Raw genomic sequence first — 19,948 nt, 5'->3', positions numbered from 1 at the left:
TTGCAAACATGCCAGTTTTGCATTGATTTTTGTAAGGCAAACAACCAATGGAATATGATCATATCAATCCCGTTAAACTCCAACTAATCTAAATTTCAACTTAGGAGAGAACACTCATTTTGATACTATTATGCATTAACGTTGCTAAAACTCGATAGCTCTATATAGCATCTATTGAATCATTACAACAATAAAGCTAATGTCGATACTGATTACGTGAATAGACTATTTACTCAAACCTCTATCCTAATAGTAAAAACTAATACAACTATATTACTTAAATTAGCGAATAATACACATCCACTGTGTAATGTGGACCATTAAGATTTGTGAACTATTGTAAGAAATAACAAGAATAGGGTTTTATAAATAATTGATGAATCGTGGAACTCTAGGGATTAACTAATATTCAATGATATGGAACTAAACTATGATAGACATCATTAATACTAAATTATATCCAATTACTTAAAAAGAGATGCTTTTATTTATTATATATATATAAGTAAAAAATTAAAAAAAAGGATGCTTGTATTATTTATACATAAGACCAACTTGAAGCTTTGTAAATATCGACGTAATCATACTCACTACCTCTTTCGTAAAAACCGTATTCATATTTAGAGTCGGGAAAAATAAAGTATAAAAAAGTACAAAATATGTATAAAGTTTTTATAACTTTTATTATTTCCACTAGAAATGCATACTAATTAACAAATACAACAAACGAAACTCTAATACAATATTAGCAAAATGATGATTCTACTCCATCTATATGATGATAATCTGAGTTAATTAATCTAAGAAAACAACACCCACCAACAATCAAATTACGGCGAATTACATTAAAGGATTAACAGCAGTTAATTAGACAATAATCACCAAAGCAAAATCACCGTTGGGGGACCGCGCGCGTTGCGCGCGGGCCAACAACTAGTTACTACAAATACAACAAATATTACAGATACAAACCATACTATGCTTCACATTATTATTGTGATGGATTCTGCTACATCATGATGAATATTTTCAACTATACAGTCTCACGCGTGTTGTGATGGGCTGCCTACACAGTGGACATGTCGGAAGTGTTTCACCACAATCCTTGCATGTCTTGAAATAGTGATAAAATTAAGTCAGTGATACTTCCAAGCAAGAAAAAGGGAAAATAATGCTATCAATGAGGCAGAAGTAAAGCATACCAAATGACCACATCCAAACGCAATGTTTCTCGGATTTGTCAAGCAAATTGGACAGCACTAAGAGAAAAAATCAGGTCTGAGTAAACTTCGCATAAATCAACAAACATATAGACTCTTACCAAGATTTATGAGAACACTACCTGTTCTAAAGGAATATTAAAATCCACTGGTTCTGCAGAGGAAGAAGTGTGAGCAGCCTGTTTGACTGAATTATCATGATCAATCACTTCACGTGGAGGAGGAAGCGGCTTACTTCGAGGACCATCATTCATATGTTTACTGCAAATAAAATTTCAGATTTGGGGCATGTTTTTGGAAGTTGATACCAAGTATTAAGAGTTAAAATTCAAGCCATACCTCTTGTTAAATTCAAGCTGTTGGGTGGCTCTGTACTGAAATGGGATTTCCATTAATGCAGCAAGAGCAAATGCTGCTTCTTTCTTTGACATATCTTTCTTCTCCGACATTATCTTAGTGAAATTCACAAACTACATAACAAAAAGTTTAGGGGAGGTTCTGGCAATCAATGAATGGCAGTGTGTATTTCAAAAAAAAAAAAAAAAAAAAAAAAAAAAAAAAAACAGAAGTAAATCACAGATATACATCCTTCCTTTCTTTACAAGACTGAAGCAAGCACATACATCCTTTCCATCAAAAAGAATACCAGGCAGGAAGCTACAAGAGAGTCAACTTATGACTAGTATACAAAAACCACAGATATATGAAGTAAATCAATTACTGTTACAAACAAGATGTACTGTACTTCTACAGTTAGGCATACTTAAATTATTGTTGCTGGCCATATATCAACTATTGTTTTAACGGCTCATATCAGATATATAAATCAAACAAGGCAAAGGACATCTGAGACAATCGCAACACAAACTCACACACCCAAGCTCCCAAAAAAGGAACAGGAGAGTTTATAAACCTGAAACAACCCATAGCCAGTTTGTCAAGGAAGCCTAAATTGGTCTTCAGATCATCCGAGTAAGAAGTTGTATGAAAAATTGAAAAGCAAAGGGAGAAAAAAAAAAAAAATCTGCATAGTAATGCAGCATTTAGATACCTGAAAATTGTCAAATGCCCGATGAGGAATATTGTCATCAAACTTTTGCATGGCATCCCAGGGTCCATCACCGACACCAACCAGAACAATGGAAAGTGGATAATTGCTGATCATGATGCCAACAGAACAGTTACAAGGTAATAGTGATGGGTTCGCTGGTGGTGGGAAGATGTCAGATTTTTACCTGGCAACAACAATAGAATTGACTGTTGCTTGTTCTTGGGGACTAAGCTTTCCAGGTTGTAAATCAGGAGTACCAGTTACCTATGTGCATGACGATAAATATTCAAGAAAAAAAATAATAAAGGATGGCAAATTGGTTCTAAAAGTTATTAAAGGAATGATAAGTATTGTAAAGACCTGCCCGTCTGCAATGATCACCAGGACATGATATTGCATATTGCTGCTTTGTACTATGTCAATTGCCACATCTACGATAGGGGAAAATGAGGTAGGTCCTGCAAAGCAAATATTGGCATGAGAAATAAGCTCATAGTCCAAATATCATCCAGTACTCGCATGTTTCAAGAAGCTTAAGAAATAAAGTTCAAGAGTAGATAAAAATATACAATGGACTTTACAAAAAGCTTCACTCTGGAAATAACATGCAGCGGGGAACTAACTGCTATAGATTTCTAATGTATCAAAATGCAAATCACAGTCCTAAGACAAGTTACATAAGATGGTATACGAGCGAGACTGCCAAAAGTACAAGAAAAGGAAGCATGTTGTTTTCCTTACTCTCTGTCCTATATATAGACTACAGTACACCTTTGACTAATCTGAAGTGAACTGAACTTCTCTGAATCTATAGGCCTAGTCTAACGACTCTGAACTCATATAACTTATTAGTTCCTTCTCTGAACATATCCAAACCAATTTTAGAGTGTGAATTGAGCTTACTAACCCTTACCAGAACTTGTAAGTACGACCTAAAACTTATTCTTTAAAGGTGAATAACATAGCTCTACTCAACTCTGCTTAAAAGCATTTATTTCATTCTCTCCCTTGATATATAATCTCCTCCATTTTCACTACACAATATTAATTATTTAGTATAATATGTTAACAAGTCAAATGTGGTCTAGGCTGGCTATGTTAAGAGATCTTTTACAGCTATGCTAGAGAAATATTTAAGAGACCCTAAGACCCCTCTCTTCTCTTCCTACATCACAGTTGGAGATCATTTGGTGTAGCAAATCTGCTTCTCCCTCCCCTGGAAAAGCAATAAATTCTTAGCACTACAAAATTATCACAATATCTCCAGCTATTACCTACTTTTTAATAATTATATTTTTTAAGCAGCATTAGCAACTTCAACTGAAATAGGAGACCCTCAACTACAGCTATCCTCAAGGTGCCAATTATTCTCAGAAAGACAAAACTTATGAGGCTATGACTCCTCAATATTTTCATACCCTACACTGCCATTCTCATTGAATTTTTCCTCATCACACAAAAAGTTAATTTAGAGGGGTTTTCTGGAGAGCATGGGACAGGAGGGAGGGAACACCACATATTCTTCATTGTTCAACAGTCAGCCTCGCTTGAGGAAGAGGATGGCAATGGAAACTCTTTTCAACTTCAACTTCAAAAAAAATATTATAATTCAAATTGGCTTTGCTGTAATGGGGCACAATGAGAGCTTGGTCAGCAAAGAAATTAAGTGTTTTATCTTCAAATAATTCTGCACAGGTCTCATGTTTATAATACTACTAGGTAAAAACGGGAATAGATTAAGATTATGACAAACCTGATAACCTGATGTACGGAACAATCTCTTTGTATCGTGCAAGAACCTCCTCAAAACCATTGCAAGGATGATGATCAGGATAGAAGCTAAAAACACTTCTATCACGGGTTGATGCTGATAATACCAAGAATTTAGAGGAAAAGCATCAGTTAACAATCAAACGTAAAAATATAGCGAATAGATAGAAGAACCAATATAGCAACTCTGATGAAAACTAACCGTCACCAAATCCAAAACAAGGTATCAAATTGTCATCGTCAAAAGGAGATAAAGTTCGGCCAATTACAGAAATAGCTTTCTCATAGGGATTCGGATCACGACCGACTGCGTGAAGGCTTCTGCGGTTGAATGAATATTTTCCTTGAATCATTCAAGATTAATGTCATTTAGCAGTACATAAAATAGTAATTTATTAAAGCATTCTGCTAAATAAGACGATCACCTGACCATTCGTTGCTCTTTGTAAAATCAATACCAAGTATCAAATTCGATGACTCGAGGCCAGCTTCTCTCAGAGCCGTTGTGACCTGGAAATCAGACCATGACATCTCATTTCATTCTAGAATCATACTATATAAGACGTGTTAGAAAATCAGATTAGAAGAGGAACCATAAGTTAATGCAACTAGCAACGCTATGATTATACATCCTCCATTTCTTTTTAGTTAACACGTTTTGACTTTGGACATTATTCACATAAGTTACTTGACTTACTTTTGCAATTTATTACTAAGAAAAAAAGTCATGTGGGGTCTTGCTAGATTCCTCTCAACGTTTATTTTATACCACTGTTTTTATAATTTTTGCATATATAAATCAGAGATATTTGAATTTGAATTTATGCGTTGACAAACGTGTTAAAATGAATGTGTTAACTAAAATAAGATGGAGGAAGTACGTGAATTCACAATAGTAGGTATTCAACCTACAAAAATATGATGAACATGCTATGCAAGACACAAAAACTACATATGAAGCACATGTGGCCAAGTGGTCTTAGAAGTTAAAAGGTAGGATCAAATTACTTGGATATCATACGAGGGGAAAAAAAAATAGGATGCCTATTATGAAGAAATTTCAAAGAAAAACAATATAAACCTCATCGAGAGAGTTGAAGTTGTCAGCTATAAACGTAGGCAGTTGCTTGCCTTTGTGACTGTGAGTGAAGGACATAGACTTTCCTGCACAAGAAGGGGATTAAACTGGTATATGTATCCTCACTATCTTAATAACAGATACCTGATTTCTCATCAAGTAGGAGCTAATTTAAGAATTTATGGTTACAGATCAATTAGAAAGATGAATTATTTTCCCGATCAACACCCCCGAACCCCCAATTCTAGCCAAACCCATATACTCAACAAATTAACAGTTGGGGCTAAATCACTTAGTAAGTGTATCAAATAACCAATCTGAGCTTTAAACATTTTTTTTCCCATTTTTTTTTTTCTTTTCTTATACTAAAACAAACTACCATTTATGTTAATAAATCACTAGTTTTTTTTGTGGATAAAAATCACTAGTTTGTGTATCAATTCTATCAAAGAACCAATCTCTTAACAGCCGTATAGTTTTTTCCATACAAAAAATCAAAAAATTACAGGTACAAAGCAAAACCTAATTACCCAACAAATTACCAATTGATGCTAAAATTCATTTAGAAAGAGTGTAAAAGAATCAATCTTAACTAAAAAGCAAGAATTTTTCACATGCCCATTAACAAATCACTGCTACAAACTAATGTAATATGTAAGTGGGTAACATTCCATGATCTTTGAGCTAAAACCAACAATTAATAGCAAAATTAGTAGAAAAAGTGCAATCGTCCATATAAACTAATCAACCAACTACATCAAAAATTAAACTGGGAATCAAATATAATTACTTTTCAAATACCCAGAATATTATTGATTCATACAGCTAGTGGGTTAAATCAACTACAACATTTTTTGGGGTGAAATAATTTACAACAAAATAACAGGGAAAAAAAAAAAAAAGAATCATTTAAACAAGAAAATATACAGTATCAATCAATTATTGCAGAAAGAAAATAGAAAAACAGTACCTTGAAGTTAAACAAGATAATGAAGAAGAGATAGCTGAGAGTGCAAATAATGACATGAAGCAGACTTTTCTAATTTACCACAATTTTATTTTTCATGGTAAAGAATAAAACATTAGTACAAGAATCATACCGTTGCATAGCGTACACGCCAATATAAGCCACTAATTTAGTAACGTATCTAATTCCTTGAAGAAAAGAGAGATAGAATATTTTTATTTTTTTTTAGGGAGTCCCTGTTTCGTTTATTTAGGCCCTGTTCACTTCACCTTATTTTTGCTAAAGTGAAATAATTTTTATTGATTTTCTATTATAATTAAACTTATTTTTACTGAACTGGATTATTTTTATTGAACCGAACTCATTTTTATCGATATGAAATTATTTTTACTGAACTGATCTTATTTTTACTGAAGTGAAATTATTTTTACTTAATATTACTTTTTTAAGGTGAAGTGAACAGGGCCTTAGTGACATTTATGTAAATAAATCAACAAAATACCCGGTTAGCATGGCATTTTCGTGAATAAATCAACATTGGTGAGATCCAAATTTAATAAAAGTTGTTGACAAAAGTAGTATTAAGCATTATTTTTCCAACTTTTTATTTAACTTGATAGAAACCTTTTCCATCTTTTTCTTCTGCATTTTTTTATATTATTGTAAAAAAATTTAGAAACATAAAAAAAAAAATCTAAAATTGGTCTAACCCTAGCACAATCAGTATTATATTTATGGATCTTAAACTTAGTTTTCCATGTCGAATAGGGGTGTCCATTATTCAGATAAAAACCGAAATCCAATCCAATCCAAACCGAATTATCAATTCGGATCGGATCTAATCTGAACTTTAACTCGGATCAGATTGAATTTTTTTAAAAATTCGGATTTTCGGATCGGATTGACCTTATTCGGATCCAAAAAACCGAAATATGAAAGTGTTATTTTATAAATAAATATTGTTAATATTAATTATGTTAAACTATGTTTATGATTATATTAAAATTAATCATGTAAACCTATGTTTTCAATACTTGTATTAATCGTGTACAACTCTGCTTTCAAGAATTGTATTTTTATTATTGCATTTTTATTTTTATAATCGCATTAGGCCCAAAAAAGTAACAACGTATTTTAATTTGGATTTTCAAATTGGAACCAAATAACCGAATTATAATTCGGATTGGATTTTGTTATGAATTCGGATCAGATTGGATTTGAAAATGATAAACCGAAATTTATTTCGGATCGGATTGAATTTGGGTTGAATCCAAACCGAAAACCGAATAAGCACCCCTAATGTCGAACTTTCATTCCAATCCAGTCTTGGGACGGTGAACAACCTAAATGAGTGGCAAACAAAATCTTCATTCATTATGCATAGGGTTGTAAATGAGCCAATACTCTTGTGAACAAACTCGGTCAAAACTCGCTTGTTAAGTAACAAACAAGCTTAAATAAAAGTCTTAAGCTCACCAAATAAATGACCAAAGCTCGAACAACATCATGTTCAATCGATAATGCTCACGAACAACTTGTTTAAGTTCATTTATAAGTTTGTTCACTGTAACACCCTAATAATTCTCTCTTTAAACTTGTAAATACCCTAAACAAAATCCAAGAGAATTACTGACGTGCTACTGCCACGTGTTCAAACGTTTAGGCTATTTCAGAATTTAGCAGCGAAAAAACTAGTTCAATTAAATTAAAGTTTCAAACCAATAATTAAAAACCAAATTAAATCTTACAAGTTGGAACCATTAAGACCCTTATTCAAAACCCAATTAACAAAGTAGTATATAAATCAAAGCAGAGTTTGAGAATGATTAATGTTTATGCGAGGAATAAATTATAAGTAGAACCAACTCTCCACTCAATTACCCATCACTTGATGCAATTCCCACTTTATGCAAATACCTGTGATTAATCTGCTTCCCAATATTACAAGTGTAAAAATTGGATCATTATAGGGTCATTGAAAGGCGAAGGCCATGACCAAAGAAAAGTACGCAATCAGCAACGCTGAGTACATATAAGCTACGAAGAAAAATAATAAGAAATTCCTAACATGCTACTAATAATCAATCATCAAATACAACTTAATTATAAATTCAAACACATGAATCAACTGTTTATATTACTAAGACCTCACTAATTAATAATAGATAAATTATTTCATTTTATTCATCGGAATAAGCAATAGACAAGGTTGTCCTCCCATGCTCCATTTGGAACATCAATAAAAGAAAAACCCCATGCCTCCTTTCGGAAACATCAATAAACATCCAATGGCCACGGGCGCGGCTTCGTGACCATAGCTAGTATGAGATCTCATCTAATTCCTAGTTTTTGAAAAGTATTTGAAACAAGAGACTCGTAGATCAGACGACCTAATACCCCGTGTACCCCAACCCCTGATTGTCATTGCTCTAGATGTGCACCAATCCAGAGTTTTATTGCTCATCCATCTTGCACTTTACGTGATTTACAAGTTTAGACTTGGTGATGACTCGTATGCAAAACAATACAATCAATCAAATATCAAATTATCCAAGCAATCTAAGTTTCTAATTCAATTATTGATTTATTAGTGACAAACAATATTTATTATTAATTCGTGTAACTACCTCGGTATATAAACACCTTAAGTGCATAAAGCACCCCAAAACCTTTACCTCGTCTTATAAAACTTTAATTCTTTCTTTACTCATTCCATTTCAATAATCATGAACGAGTAATAAAATAATTCATTCCATGCCACATACTCATGTACCTTTGTCTCTAAACGCATCTTGTAAATTAACGCATAAATCATACTTACAAGGTAGATTAATACACAATATACGGAAATCACAGTGTATAACCAAACAATTAAGCTCAGTCTTCTCTATACATGATACTAAGTTCTCGATACATCCCTAAACAAGCTTCTATAGGCAGGGTTTCGTAACTTGTACGTACCTTGAGTAAATGAATTGGTTGACCACTTTACCAACTAAAAAGCATCTTCTATTAAGTCCTCTCCTAAACCAAACAATAAGATTTCAATCAATACCCAAACAATCAAATTTACAGCTATAAATACTAACTTACTTTAAGACCTTTAAAATCCAATTAAACAACACTTTTAAACCTTCCCTTTAATTAAAATCAAAAGTTTATATATAGTTCTTTAAATTTCTTTCATGAAAACCTTAAAATACACTTTTATTCATGGAATTACTGCAAGTTTAAAACTTTATAAAAATCTGAAAATTTATTCTTAATACTAATCTTCAAAATTCAATGCTTTATACACACAAAATACCCCCAACGACAATTATTTGTAAGAATTAGAATCATGAAAATATGAAATTACCACAAATAAAACCCAAAATTAAAAGTTAGGAAATCTGAAAATTTATTTATAATCAAAATAAATGAACTTTAACACAATTTAAACATAATATGATCAATTAGTAACTTGATTAACACATTTCAAACGCTAACACCATGAAAAATCAAGTTTTAAACCCTTGTTTTCTAAATTACACAAATTTGAAAATTTATTCAATAGTGTAAACATAATATAACTCATAAAAATTTAGTCTTTTAGAGTGATTAAACACTATTAAACAACAATAATAACAATTTGAAAACCAAATTAAATAAAGAATAAAGCTTGGAATACTTTTAATCAAAAGAAAAGGAAAGAAGGAAAGAGAGAGAGAAGCAAACGATAGGCTGGCTAGGCGGTGGATGGCGGCGGCGGCAAGGGGTCGCCGGTGGTGGTGCGTCGGTGGCTGCGGTGGCATCAGCTTCAATAATTTATTTATTTATTTTTGCAATATATATATATATATATATATATATATATATATATATATATATATATATATATATATATATATATATATATATATATATATATATATATAAATATCATGTAGGGTTTAAGAATATATAAATCTTATAGCTCATAAAAGAGTCGACTAAAGTAATATAAGATTTTAAAAATTTATTAAATGAAAAGTTATAATTTAGAATATAAGAAAATTCTAATTTTTATATTTGATAAAATTACAAAATACACGGAAAGATAGTAATATCCGGCAATTTTGTAATACCCGTGTATTTTATAATTTTATCAAATATAAAAATTAGAATTTTCTTATATTCCAAATTATATCTTTTTATTTAATAAAATTTTAAAATCTCATATTACTTGAGTTGACTCTTTTATGAGTTATAAGATTTATATATTCTTAAACCCTACGTGATATTTATATATATACTTATATATATATTTAAAAAAAAAAAAAAAAAACTTATCAGCCGTACCTCGTTAGCCGTGAAGGTACCAAATTGCATTCCTTCACTTTTGTGTATTATCTTTTATTATGATGTATTATCATCCATATAGTTATTTTGATCATGTAAATCAATTAATTTTCACCTTCCATTGAGAATTTTGCTTACTGCTCGAGTCTGGTCAAGTATACACAAGTAGTTTTGCAACGGGTCTCTTGTGTATACAGTGTCAAATTTGGATCGAGTAATCTGTTTCGTCGGAAGGTAATCACACATGTCTTTTTAGAGATGTTTGCTTATTATATGTAATCACACTATCAATTTTTGGAGTCGTATGTTTATATTTTTGTCAAGTAATCACACTATCAATGTTGTGGAGTTTTTTTGTTTATAATTTGATTGTTATTGGAGTTGTTATGTTATAATTTGTTTATTGATTGTACTCTATATTATCATGTGTAAATTTTATTTTGTTATTCGTATGATCAAAATTATATGTATATGATTAGTGTGAGGTATTATATGATTTAATTATCGCATTGATTTATTATGTTAGTTTTCTAGGGTTTTTAATGTTGTTTCTATAGGGAGTATTGTTTTATCGAGCTTTTAGGGTTGCTAATGCGGAGATTGTTTTTTGGTTGAGATTTGATTATTTTGGGTACTAGTATTAGCCTATAAGAGTTGAGATATTTATAAACCGAATATGTCGTCATATATTGAATTGGGAAGCAGTGTCAATATTGAGATATTATTTACTATCATGTGAATGATTATTTGATCGATATATGAGATCAAAAGGTTGAGAATTATTATTTTGTTATTGGTTTGAGACTCGGCGTTATATACCTTAGTCCTTGGCATGTTGGTAATGAGATAATGATCATGAGTAAAGAATGAGGTACAATTTTTATTATTTATTTTTCTATGGTCCCCTACAGTGGGAATTGACCCGTATGTGGTATGATTCAAGGTATTTTCTGATTATTGAGAGTATTCAAGTTTTTATACTTGTTGGTTTATTTATTCGAATTACTCGTGTCCAAGGCTAGGTATAGAACAAAGAGCATGTCACACTTATTGGTTATGAGTTAATTGAGAGATGGATTGTATTATTATTCGAGGTTGGTTGACAAAGGTTATTTTTAGAGTACAATGTGTAATGTAGTTTTTAACTACATTGTTTTAATTGAGCTAGTAATGTTGATTATTCTGTTATACTCTGTATTCTGATATGTGGTGATTACTCAGCTTTTGCTGACATGTGTGTATTTGTTTGTTGTGCTACTTGTGTTTGTGGCCATGTCTTTTTCTTATGGCGGCCCTGTGATGATCTATTTTGGAATTTGTCCTTAATGGTGAGCAGTCAAAATTGTAACAGGTTGATCAAGTGATGATCGTAGCTAAAGGAGCTCAAGTATTTTGATTAATTTGTCATAACAAGTTTGTAAAGTTGTATAAATAGCTCACTTAGATTTATTGGTTGTTTTTATTGGGATTTTGTAAGCCTTAACACTTGACAGGTTGTCAAGTGTGGCGGTAATACCTCCGATTTAAGTGTATGCTTCTGCAATTTTATTCAAAGGTTGTTTATTTTTCCTTTAATTCTTATTTATTATTAGTTAGTAAGTCGGGGGTGTTACATTCACACTCAATTATAACTCAGCCAAAGCTTGCTCTAGCTCGAAAAGTATCTATTATTTAAAATACTTTATATTTATAATCTTTTACTCTTGCATGTTTGTAAAAACTACAAATTTTTTCATCCTATATAGACATGAAAATTCAGAATTTACCTTTTTCTATGGAAGGAATGGAAACTTCTTATATGAAAATAAAATGGATGAATTCAACTTAAAAGAAATCGCTTTTTAATATAGTATAATGTTAAATTAGCTTGCTGGCTTAAACTCGAAATACAAACATGCACATATGTGAAAAAAGCTCGAACAAGCTAAATTCTTAATAAGCTAAACTCGAACAAGATTTTTCAAAAGCTCGAGATAGTTCAAACACTATTATTTCTTATCGAACTTAGTCCGAATTGAATAGGCTAGAATTCGACTCAACTCGACTCGGATCGTTTGCAGCTTGCCTAATTATTATTTATGTAAATTTGATAATTCATACAAGGTGTGGTCCACACCCATAAACATTTACGCTTGACCTATTTCTTTCATAGGGACAAATTAATATAAGCACCCTGTGTTTGAGATCATAAAATTGTGATCTTCACGTGTTCCTGACTTTATTTGTTGCGTAAAAGGATTAGAAAACGACTTTTCTCACTAATTGTTGATTAGACTAATTAATAACATCACCATCTAAAATATGGACCAATCATTTCCATGTTAATAAACTGTGCAACTAATAAATACTATTGAACTATTTTTAGGACATGAGCTTGTATGTCACGTGGGAGAGAGGCAACTTAATAGTTAAATAGGTTAATAGTTACAATTCATACATATTAATGGTGGCCTTTTTTGTGCATTTTAGATATTAGACAACTAGGGCCCTTTTTTAGGTTCAATTTCAATTATAAAATGGTTGTAAAATTCATTATATCAATGTTTTGTTTTTTTTTTGTTTTTTTTTTTTTCGATTCACCCTTTGGGATAATCCGGATTCGGAATCAGTTCTGGGTAGTTAGGAACCAGTCCCCTTCCAATTGTTATTGCGGAGGATCGAACATAGATCCTCCCTACCAAGTGTAGCCTCAATCACCACTCACCAACAAGGCAACAACCAATTGGTTATCAATGTAGTATACATAAACAAGAAAACTTCTCACTTCATATATTTTCTTATATTTGAGGGATTTTTTTTTTTTTTTGTGTGTGTGTGTGTTAAAAAGAGGAATTTAAGGATATAATCCATATAGATGAAATGAAATTTCATAAGATGTACATTTTAATCATATGATCTGATCTAAACTTACTTGGTCTATTCTGATGTGATCCAATCTGATATGAAATTGTTTGATTTGGCCAAACTTTGACTTTATGTGTACAATAATCTATCAAGAAAAGAAAAAAAAAAAAAACTTGTATCATGTTGGATCTTATTAGATTAGAAATAGTGTATATTTTATTAATATGTAACTTTTTTTAACTTTTTTAAATACAAAATTAATGTCTGAACTTAATTTTTCTAATATGAGCTTAATTTACTTTTTAATATGATGTGATATAAAATTATTTTTTCTAATATGATTTGAAATAAGTAAAATAAAATGAACAAAACATGACCTTAATAGTGATTCTTTTGGCAAATAGGAACAAGGGAAGAACATATATACTCCATAATTGAGGAGCGAGAATAGATTTTAGTCAAGTTTTTTTAGGTGTCCCTATGACCCATCACCTTTAAAATTTAAAATGACATTGTAGCAAAAAACTTAGGATATGTTAGCCAACACATACTCCAGGTACCTTCAATGATAAAATACTGAAACTTTAAACACGTTCAATGATTTATTTTTTATTTTTTTTTATTTTTTATTTTTTTTTTGTGTAAGAGATTCACAAGGACAAGTAATGAGAATCGACCCCAAAATACCTTTGAATTGGGAAGGAAGCTCTAACCAACTGAGCTATCCTGATCCCTCACTCTCAAGTCTCAACACATGATCAATGATAAAATGGTGAAAAATTTAAGACACCTTGTTATTTTGTTAGAATTGTTTGGCAAACACTTAAAAAGCTTTTTTTAACAAATTTAAATTGAGATGTTACTTTAATCTCAAAATAATGAGTGAGTTTTTTTATTAATATAAATCATCTCGCTCTATTTTTAAATTAAAAAAAAAAAGTTGTTACAATAATTTAAGTTCCTTTATAAAAAATAGCTTTACCAAACATCAAATGTAATCAAATTCCTATTTATTTAATTTTAGCTCTTGTCAGTTTTAGCTAATACCTTATTAATTAAATCCTATTAACTCATAAAGTTCTACTCTTTTTAAATATTATTGCCACACATATAGCCTGGCCTTAAGCTAAATATCTTAAATAAAATACTCAAATTATCTAATTTCAAGTTCATTATATATTCCAGTATACCTAGGAAAAAAAATAAAATAAAAAATAAATCCTAAAACGGAAAATTGAAAATTGCAATGATGTGAATTGGGTCCTTGAATATTATTAGGGGTCTAATTTAACAATCATATACTATTATACAAAATTTCTCAACTGGATTATTGGTTCATAGCCATTCCTTTTTTTTTTTCTTTTTTTTTTCTTTTTTTTTTGTGTAGTTTTTTGAAATTATGACATTGAAGTTGACATAAAAATAATCTTTAAAATTCATATAAATTGTTATAGTTGGCAAATAAGACATATTATTTTCGTCTAGAAGTAGAATTGCCCCGTTTGTAGTGATTGATAGTTGAGGCATGCATATCACCTTATCATTGATTTACAAACATCTTATCAAATATTGCACACTAAGAACAAGACCAAAAAGAAGAAGAGTTGATAATTAATTAATTGATCAATTAAATAATTGCCAAAACATAGAAATTCAAGGAATGAAATGATTGTAAGACTGAACTAAGCAACATGGGATGTCCGTGTTGCGCTATTCATTGACATAGCTAGGATTAAACACGACTAAACCGTTTTGTATTATGTTTGGCATTTTCTTAATATCTTACATTCTTACATAAAATATATAAACAAAAAAGGGAGGATGATTACCTCAACTTATAGATCTAGAAACCAAATTAATACTTGTATTATGATAGATATACAGTTGTGATACTACCTCAATTTGTCGTGTACAGTCACATATATCGTGCGATATACCTGGATGTATGGTGTTGTGTCGGAGTTGTTACTAGGGATGAACATGGTCTGGTTTAGTGTGGTTTAAGTCAAAACCAAACCAAATCACAAAATACGATTTGGTCAATTTTTCAAACCAAACCAAACCATAATAGTATTGAAATCGGACCAAACCAAACCGTAATTATACAGTTTGTTGCGGTTTGGTTTGTGGTTTGTGTTGAGATGACATTTTTTCTTTAAAATGCTAAATAATACTGCATTAACTTATAATAAAGTTTAAATAATTAGCCCAACGGATTAAATTGTATTACAAATTTACAATAAAAATAACAATTATTAATTTTTTTTAAATTTTTTTATATATAATAATTTTTTTACTTATTTAAAAATTATATAAATATTAAAATATGGTTTATTGGTTTACGGTTTGGTTTTTAAATTTTGAAAAACCAAATCAAATCGTAAACCGTATTTACAAAAAATTCGAAACCAAACCGTAAACCAAACCAAACCGCTAAAATACGGTTTGATCTGGTTTGGTTACGATTCAGACCAAACTGTGTAAATCCCTAGTTATTACTCACCCAAATTTTGTTGTTAAAGGAAAAAAAAAAAAAAAAAAAAAAGCAAATACATTAATGTATATAAGTAACATTTTCCCATGTTAACTTTTTTTTAAAAGGTTTTGTGTGAGTCCGTTTTACGTGAGTCTGATTTATAATATATACTCCCATCCCCTAGCCACTGTTACTGCCCAGCCCCTGCCGGCGGTCAGCGACCTTCTCCCTCCCAACCCCCGGTGACGGCAACGATAACTACAACGAATAATTCAACAACTTTCAAGCACAAACACTTATAATTCACTGAATTGCAATTGTTAGAATTGAGAATATAAATCATCCATACCATCTGCATCTTTCACATTAACATCAAGTTTCAATTCCTCCAATAAATACTTGCAAACTTCAGTCTGCACTTCTTTGGCGGCGAAATGAAGGGTGGTTCGATCATTAGCATCTTTAACATCTGCCAATGTGATTAGAGAAAAACAATGAAACAAATTATAACTTAGTCGAATTGATAGCAAAAAGAGAAGAGAGAAAAAAGGCGGGTACAAAGAGGCCTACGAGAGCTACAGAACCACACTCGGCAGCCATTGATGGAGTAGAAGAAAAAAGTGGATACAAAGAGGACCTGCGAGAGCTACAATCTAAAACTTGATAAATATAATTTAATATCTGACCATTATTATCTATTTGTTAACCCTTATAATCTAATATCTGATATTTATAATCTAATACTATTATTATCTAAATTCTGACAATTAATACCTAATATCTGATAATTATAATCTAATATCTGACCATTATCATCTAATTTCTGACACTTTTAATCTAATTTGATATTTATAACTTAATATCTGACCATTATTATCTAATTTCTGACAATTAAGAATTTTTTTTTTCCTGTTTGTATGACCGGACTCACGTGAGTCTATTCTACATAATACTTTACCTTTTTTTAGAGTAATTGATTCCAGTGATCCACTATATAGACTTTTAACGCTAATATATATATATATATATATATATATATATATATATATATATATATATATATATATATATATATATATATATATATATATTTATTATTTACTTTTTTAACGTTTAATGATAATCCTATACTTCTTTCGTTCTCTAAATATTTAAACATTTTATCTAAAGTTTCACACATATTTTACCGCATCCATTTTAGGAATAAAATATTTAGTTTATGATTGTAAACGCATAAACAATAAATTGGTTACCCATTGTAGACTTGTAGTATATGGATTGAGACAACTTATTTGATGTCATGTCTGTTGTTGCAATGCAATTTCTCGAATTCTTTAAAAATACTAATTTTGAATGAAAAAACAATAGAAGTTTCTCATAAATTCATAATAACTACATTTTCTTATTTTTGTGGCAAAGAGTTACTACATGTCAAATGTGTATGGTCGAACATTGTGGGCCAAATATTAAGTGAACATTATTTTTAAGCTATGATAAATTTTTAAAGGTTGAGCATTCAATAAACATTGAAATGATATTTTTTAGACGTTTCTGAATAAAGGAATTTATGGTATAGATGACTTATACTTGTACTGATTATAATTAGTTACGAAGTGGAGTATCCAAGAGATTTCCTTCTGGACCAAGTTAAGCTTAGTCTAGTGGTAAGATTGTCACCTTTCAATCTTGAGGTTGGGGGTTCAATCCTCTCTAGAAACACTTTAAGGGTAGGGATCGCTTACCCTTCCCCCTCACTCTCGAAATATCTGACCCGCAAATACCGAACCAAAAAACCGTGAGAGTTGAAGTACGGTTAGGATTATTCTCCTAACCTTATTAAAAAAATAAAAAGAGAGATTCACTTTTAGACTTTTATTAAGTGAATAGTTCCTTAGCCCATTCATTTAGGGCCAACTGAGTTTTAAGGACATTCACTCTGCTGCCTTTGTTAAACAACTTCATTCTATTAATCAGAATTAAGGTTTTTAAATAAGATAGGGGGTATCATTGTCCTGTACGCACACCTTATTACTCTTTTAATTAAGCCTAAATTCAAGCATCACTACTACAAAAATGGCCTAAGGAACTGCTTGTAAGGCACCACATAAACAACTAATCCGGTTTCTTAGGTAAAGAAACCTAATGTAAGAGATTTCCGGTTTCTTAGGAGGAACATGAGAAACCGTACACATAAAAGTCAGGTCTCTTAGATTTTTGTTTATTTTTTACCCATAAAAAACTGTAGAGTTCACCAAAAAAAAACAAAAAAACAAAAAAAGAAAAAAAAAAAAAAAAAAAGCTGAATACCCTAAAGCTAAACTGCCGCCCCCCTCAATCCCTCATTATACTCATACTCGTATTTATCTGCTACTGTATTCATCAAGTTCTTTCTCTTCTTCCTGCCTATCTCAAATTCTGAATCCCTCTATCCTATCCCTAACAATTTTGCTTATTCTTCTTCACATCATCTTTCAATTCCATCAATTTATTATATAATTTTCTAATTAATCTTGCACTACTAATACTGCCAAATCGTTACTCTAATATTCGTCCATGAGAAGGATATATCATACCCGCAAAATGGTGATTTTTTACTTCGATTTTTTATTACGGTTCTCTATGAATTTGTTGTTTTGGGTGATAGAGTTACCTTTTTTGTATAAAAAAAATATTGAAATTCATTTGATTTTATTTGTTCAATTTTGTTTTGCAGGTGGATGAAATCATTGAATCTCCCTATAATTGAAGTGATCAAAAAGAAGTTGATTGATTTAATCTACATAGCATCGAATGGTTATAGTTGAATTTTGATATTTTGAGGCTAACAATTGAACTTTACAGTTTTTTAGTTTATTTTTTCTTTAATGGCTGAGAACTTTTTTTGGTTGTTTAAGCAATTAGATTTACAAGTATTATCAGCCTTATGATCTTTGATAGCTAGTATCTTTTGAATTTGTAATCCATTATTGATTAATAAAGTTAATTTTCTAGTTAGTCTGCGAATTTCAATTGTTCATCTACTTGATTATTTAGTTTGGTATTTATGCTTAATTTTTTTTGTATATATGTATTTAGTAATTCTATGTATTTTTTCGTATTCAGATAAAAATGTACTCAACTAGATGAAGCCCGTGCGATGCACGGTTTGTTTGAATTTTCTGAAATATATTTTTTTGTATTTATGTGCTAAAATTTGTTGCATATTTAGATAAAATTCTTAATATCAAAATATAATATTTTATATTTAATTAATTTAAACTTTAAAATATAATTTGTCAATTTTGATTACGTGGCATTTGAATTATTTAATTGTAAAATATATTAATAATCTCTTATTTAATTGGCTACAACTAAACTTTATAATCCTATGTGGCGCGCTAAAAAAATTAAATCCTACGTGGCTCTCTAAAAACTCGGGAAAAAACTCCCCTTTATATATAAAAATATTAGATTGTGATTTTTTTTTTTTTTTCATCTTTCAATGAATTAAGTCATTGAATTCTAATTAGATACATCTGTAACTTAAAAAAAAAAATCTGTAAAATTTGCTATTAGTTGAGCTTTTTTCTCGGCTACATCAACAGTACTAAAGACGTGGACTCATGATTAAATAATTTTTTTAAAAAAAATAATACACAAAGAGACCGGTAGTCATTAAACACAGGTGTCTTAGATGGGGAAATAAGAAACCATTGATCCTTTAAAACTGGTCTCTTTGCATTGTTATTTTACCGTTATTGGAATGATCTAAGAGACCGGTTATGTGATAGAACTGATCTCTTTTCTTAATATAAGAAACCGGCCATTTTCCTTAGTTTCTTAGGCTAAGAGACCTACTACCTAGGCACCGCACCTTTTCTGGTTTCTTAGGCCTATTTTGTCCGGTTTCTTATGTCATTTTTGTAGTAGTGCATGCATAAGAATCAATAGATTTATATAGAGGGTATAATGTGAGGTAAGTAAGGTATCAGGGCTTATAAGTTTGATTCGCGTTTTTAAGTGCACATATAGGTTTAAGGGGTTGCAATCAAGAAAAAATAAAATAAAATAAAAAAAGATATAAAAAATTATTTAATTTGTATTTTAATATCGATCATAAAGTTTCTATTTGAAAACAAGAAATTTGGGTCGAGCAATTTTTTTTTTTTAAATATATATATATATATATATATATATATATATATATATATATATATATATATATATATATATATATATATAT

General features: G+C 30.3%; 1 protein-coding gene across 2 annotated transcripts; it reads right to left on the bottom strand.

Moving 5' to 3' along the window:
* Nucleotides 1-649: 649 nt before the first annotated feature.
* On the bottom strand, nt 650-6,250 carry LOC145574363 (E3 ubiquitin-protein ligase RGLG3-like). 2 transcript variants are annotated; one of them, XM_081632134.1, is made up of 12 exons: nt 6,220-6,250; nt 5,123-5,205; nt 4,467-4,551; nt 4,244-4,384; nt 4,025-4,138; nt 2,632-2,729; nt 2,456-2,535; nt 2,272-2,377; nt 1,560-1,690; nt 1,343-1,481; nt 1,203-1,259; nt 650-1,113 (listed from the first exon to the last, which is right to left on the bottom strand). In XM_081632134.1, the coding sequence occupies exons 2-12, from the start codon at nt 5,195-5,197 to the stop codon at nt 1,030-1,032; spliced, it is 1,110 nt and encodes a 369-aa protein (XP_081488260.1). In that variant the 5' UTR covers nt 5,198-5,205; nt 6,220-6,250; the 3' UTR covers nt 650-1,029. The 2 variants fall into 2 exon arrangements, with proteins under 2 accessions (XP_081488260.1, XP_081488259.1); XM_081632133.1 differs by having other exon boundaries at nt 6,090-6,224.
* Nucleotides 6,251-19,948: the final 13,698 nt, after the last annotated feature.

The sequence above is a fragment of the Chenopodium album genome, chromosome 13 (assembly GCF_948465745.1).
Source record: "Chenopodium album chromosome 13, dcCheAlbu1.1, whole genome shotgun sequence".
NCBI lineage: Eukaryota > Viridiplantae > Streptophyta > Magnoliopsida > Caryophyllales > Amaranthaceae > Chenopodium > Chenopodium album.
This window is presented reverse-complemented; position numbering and strand designations above follow the sequence as displayed.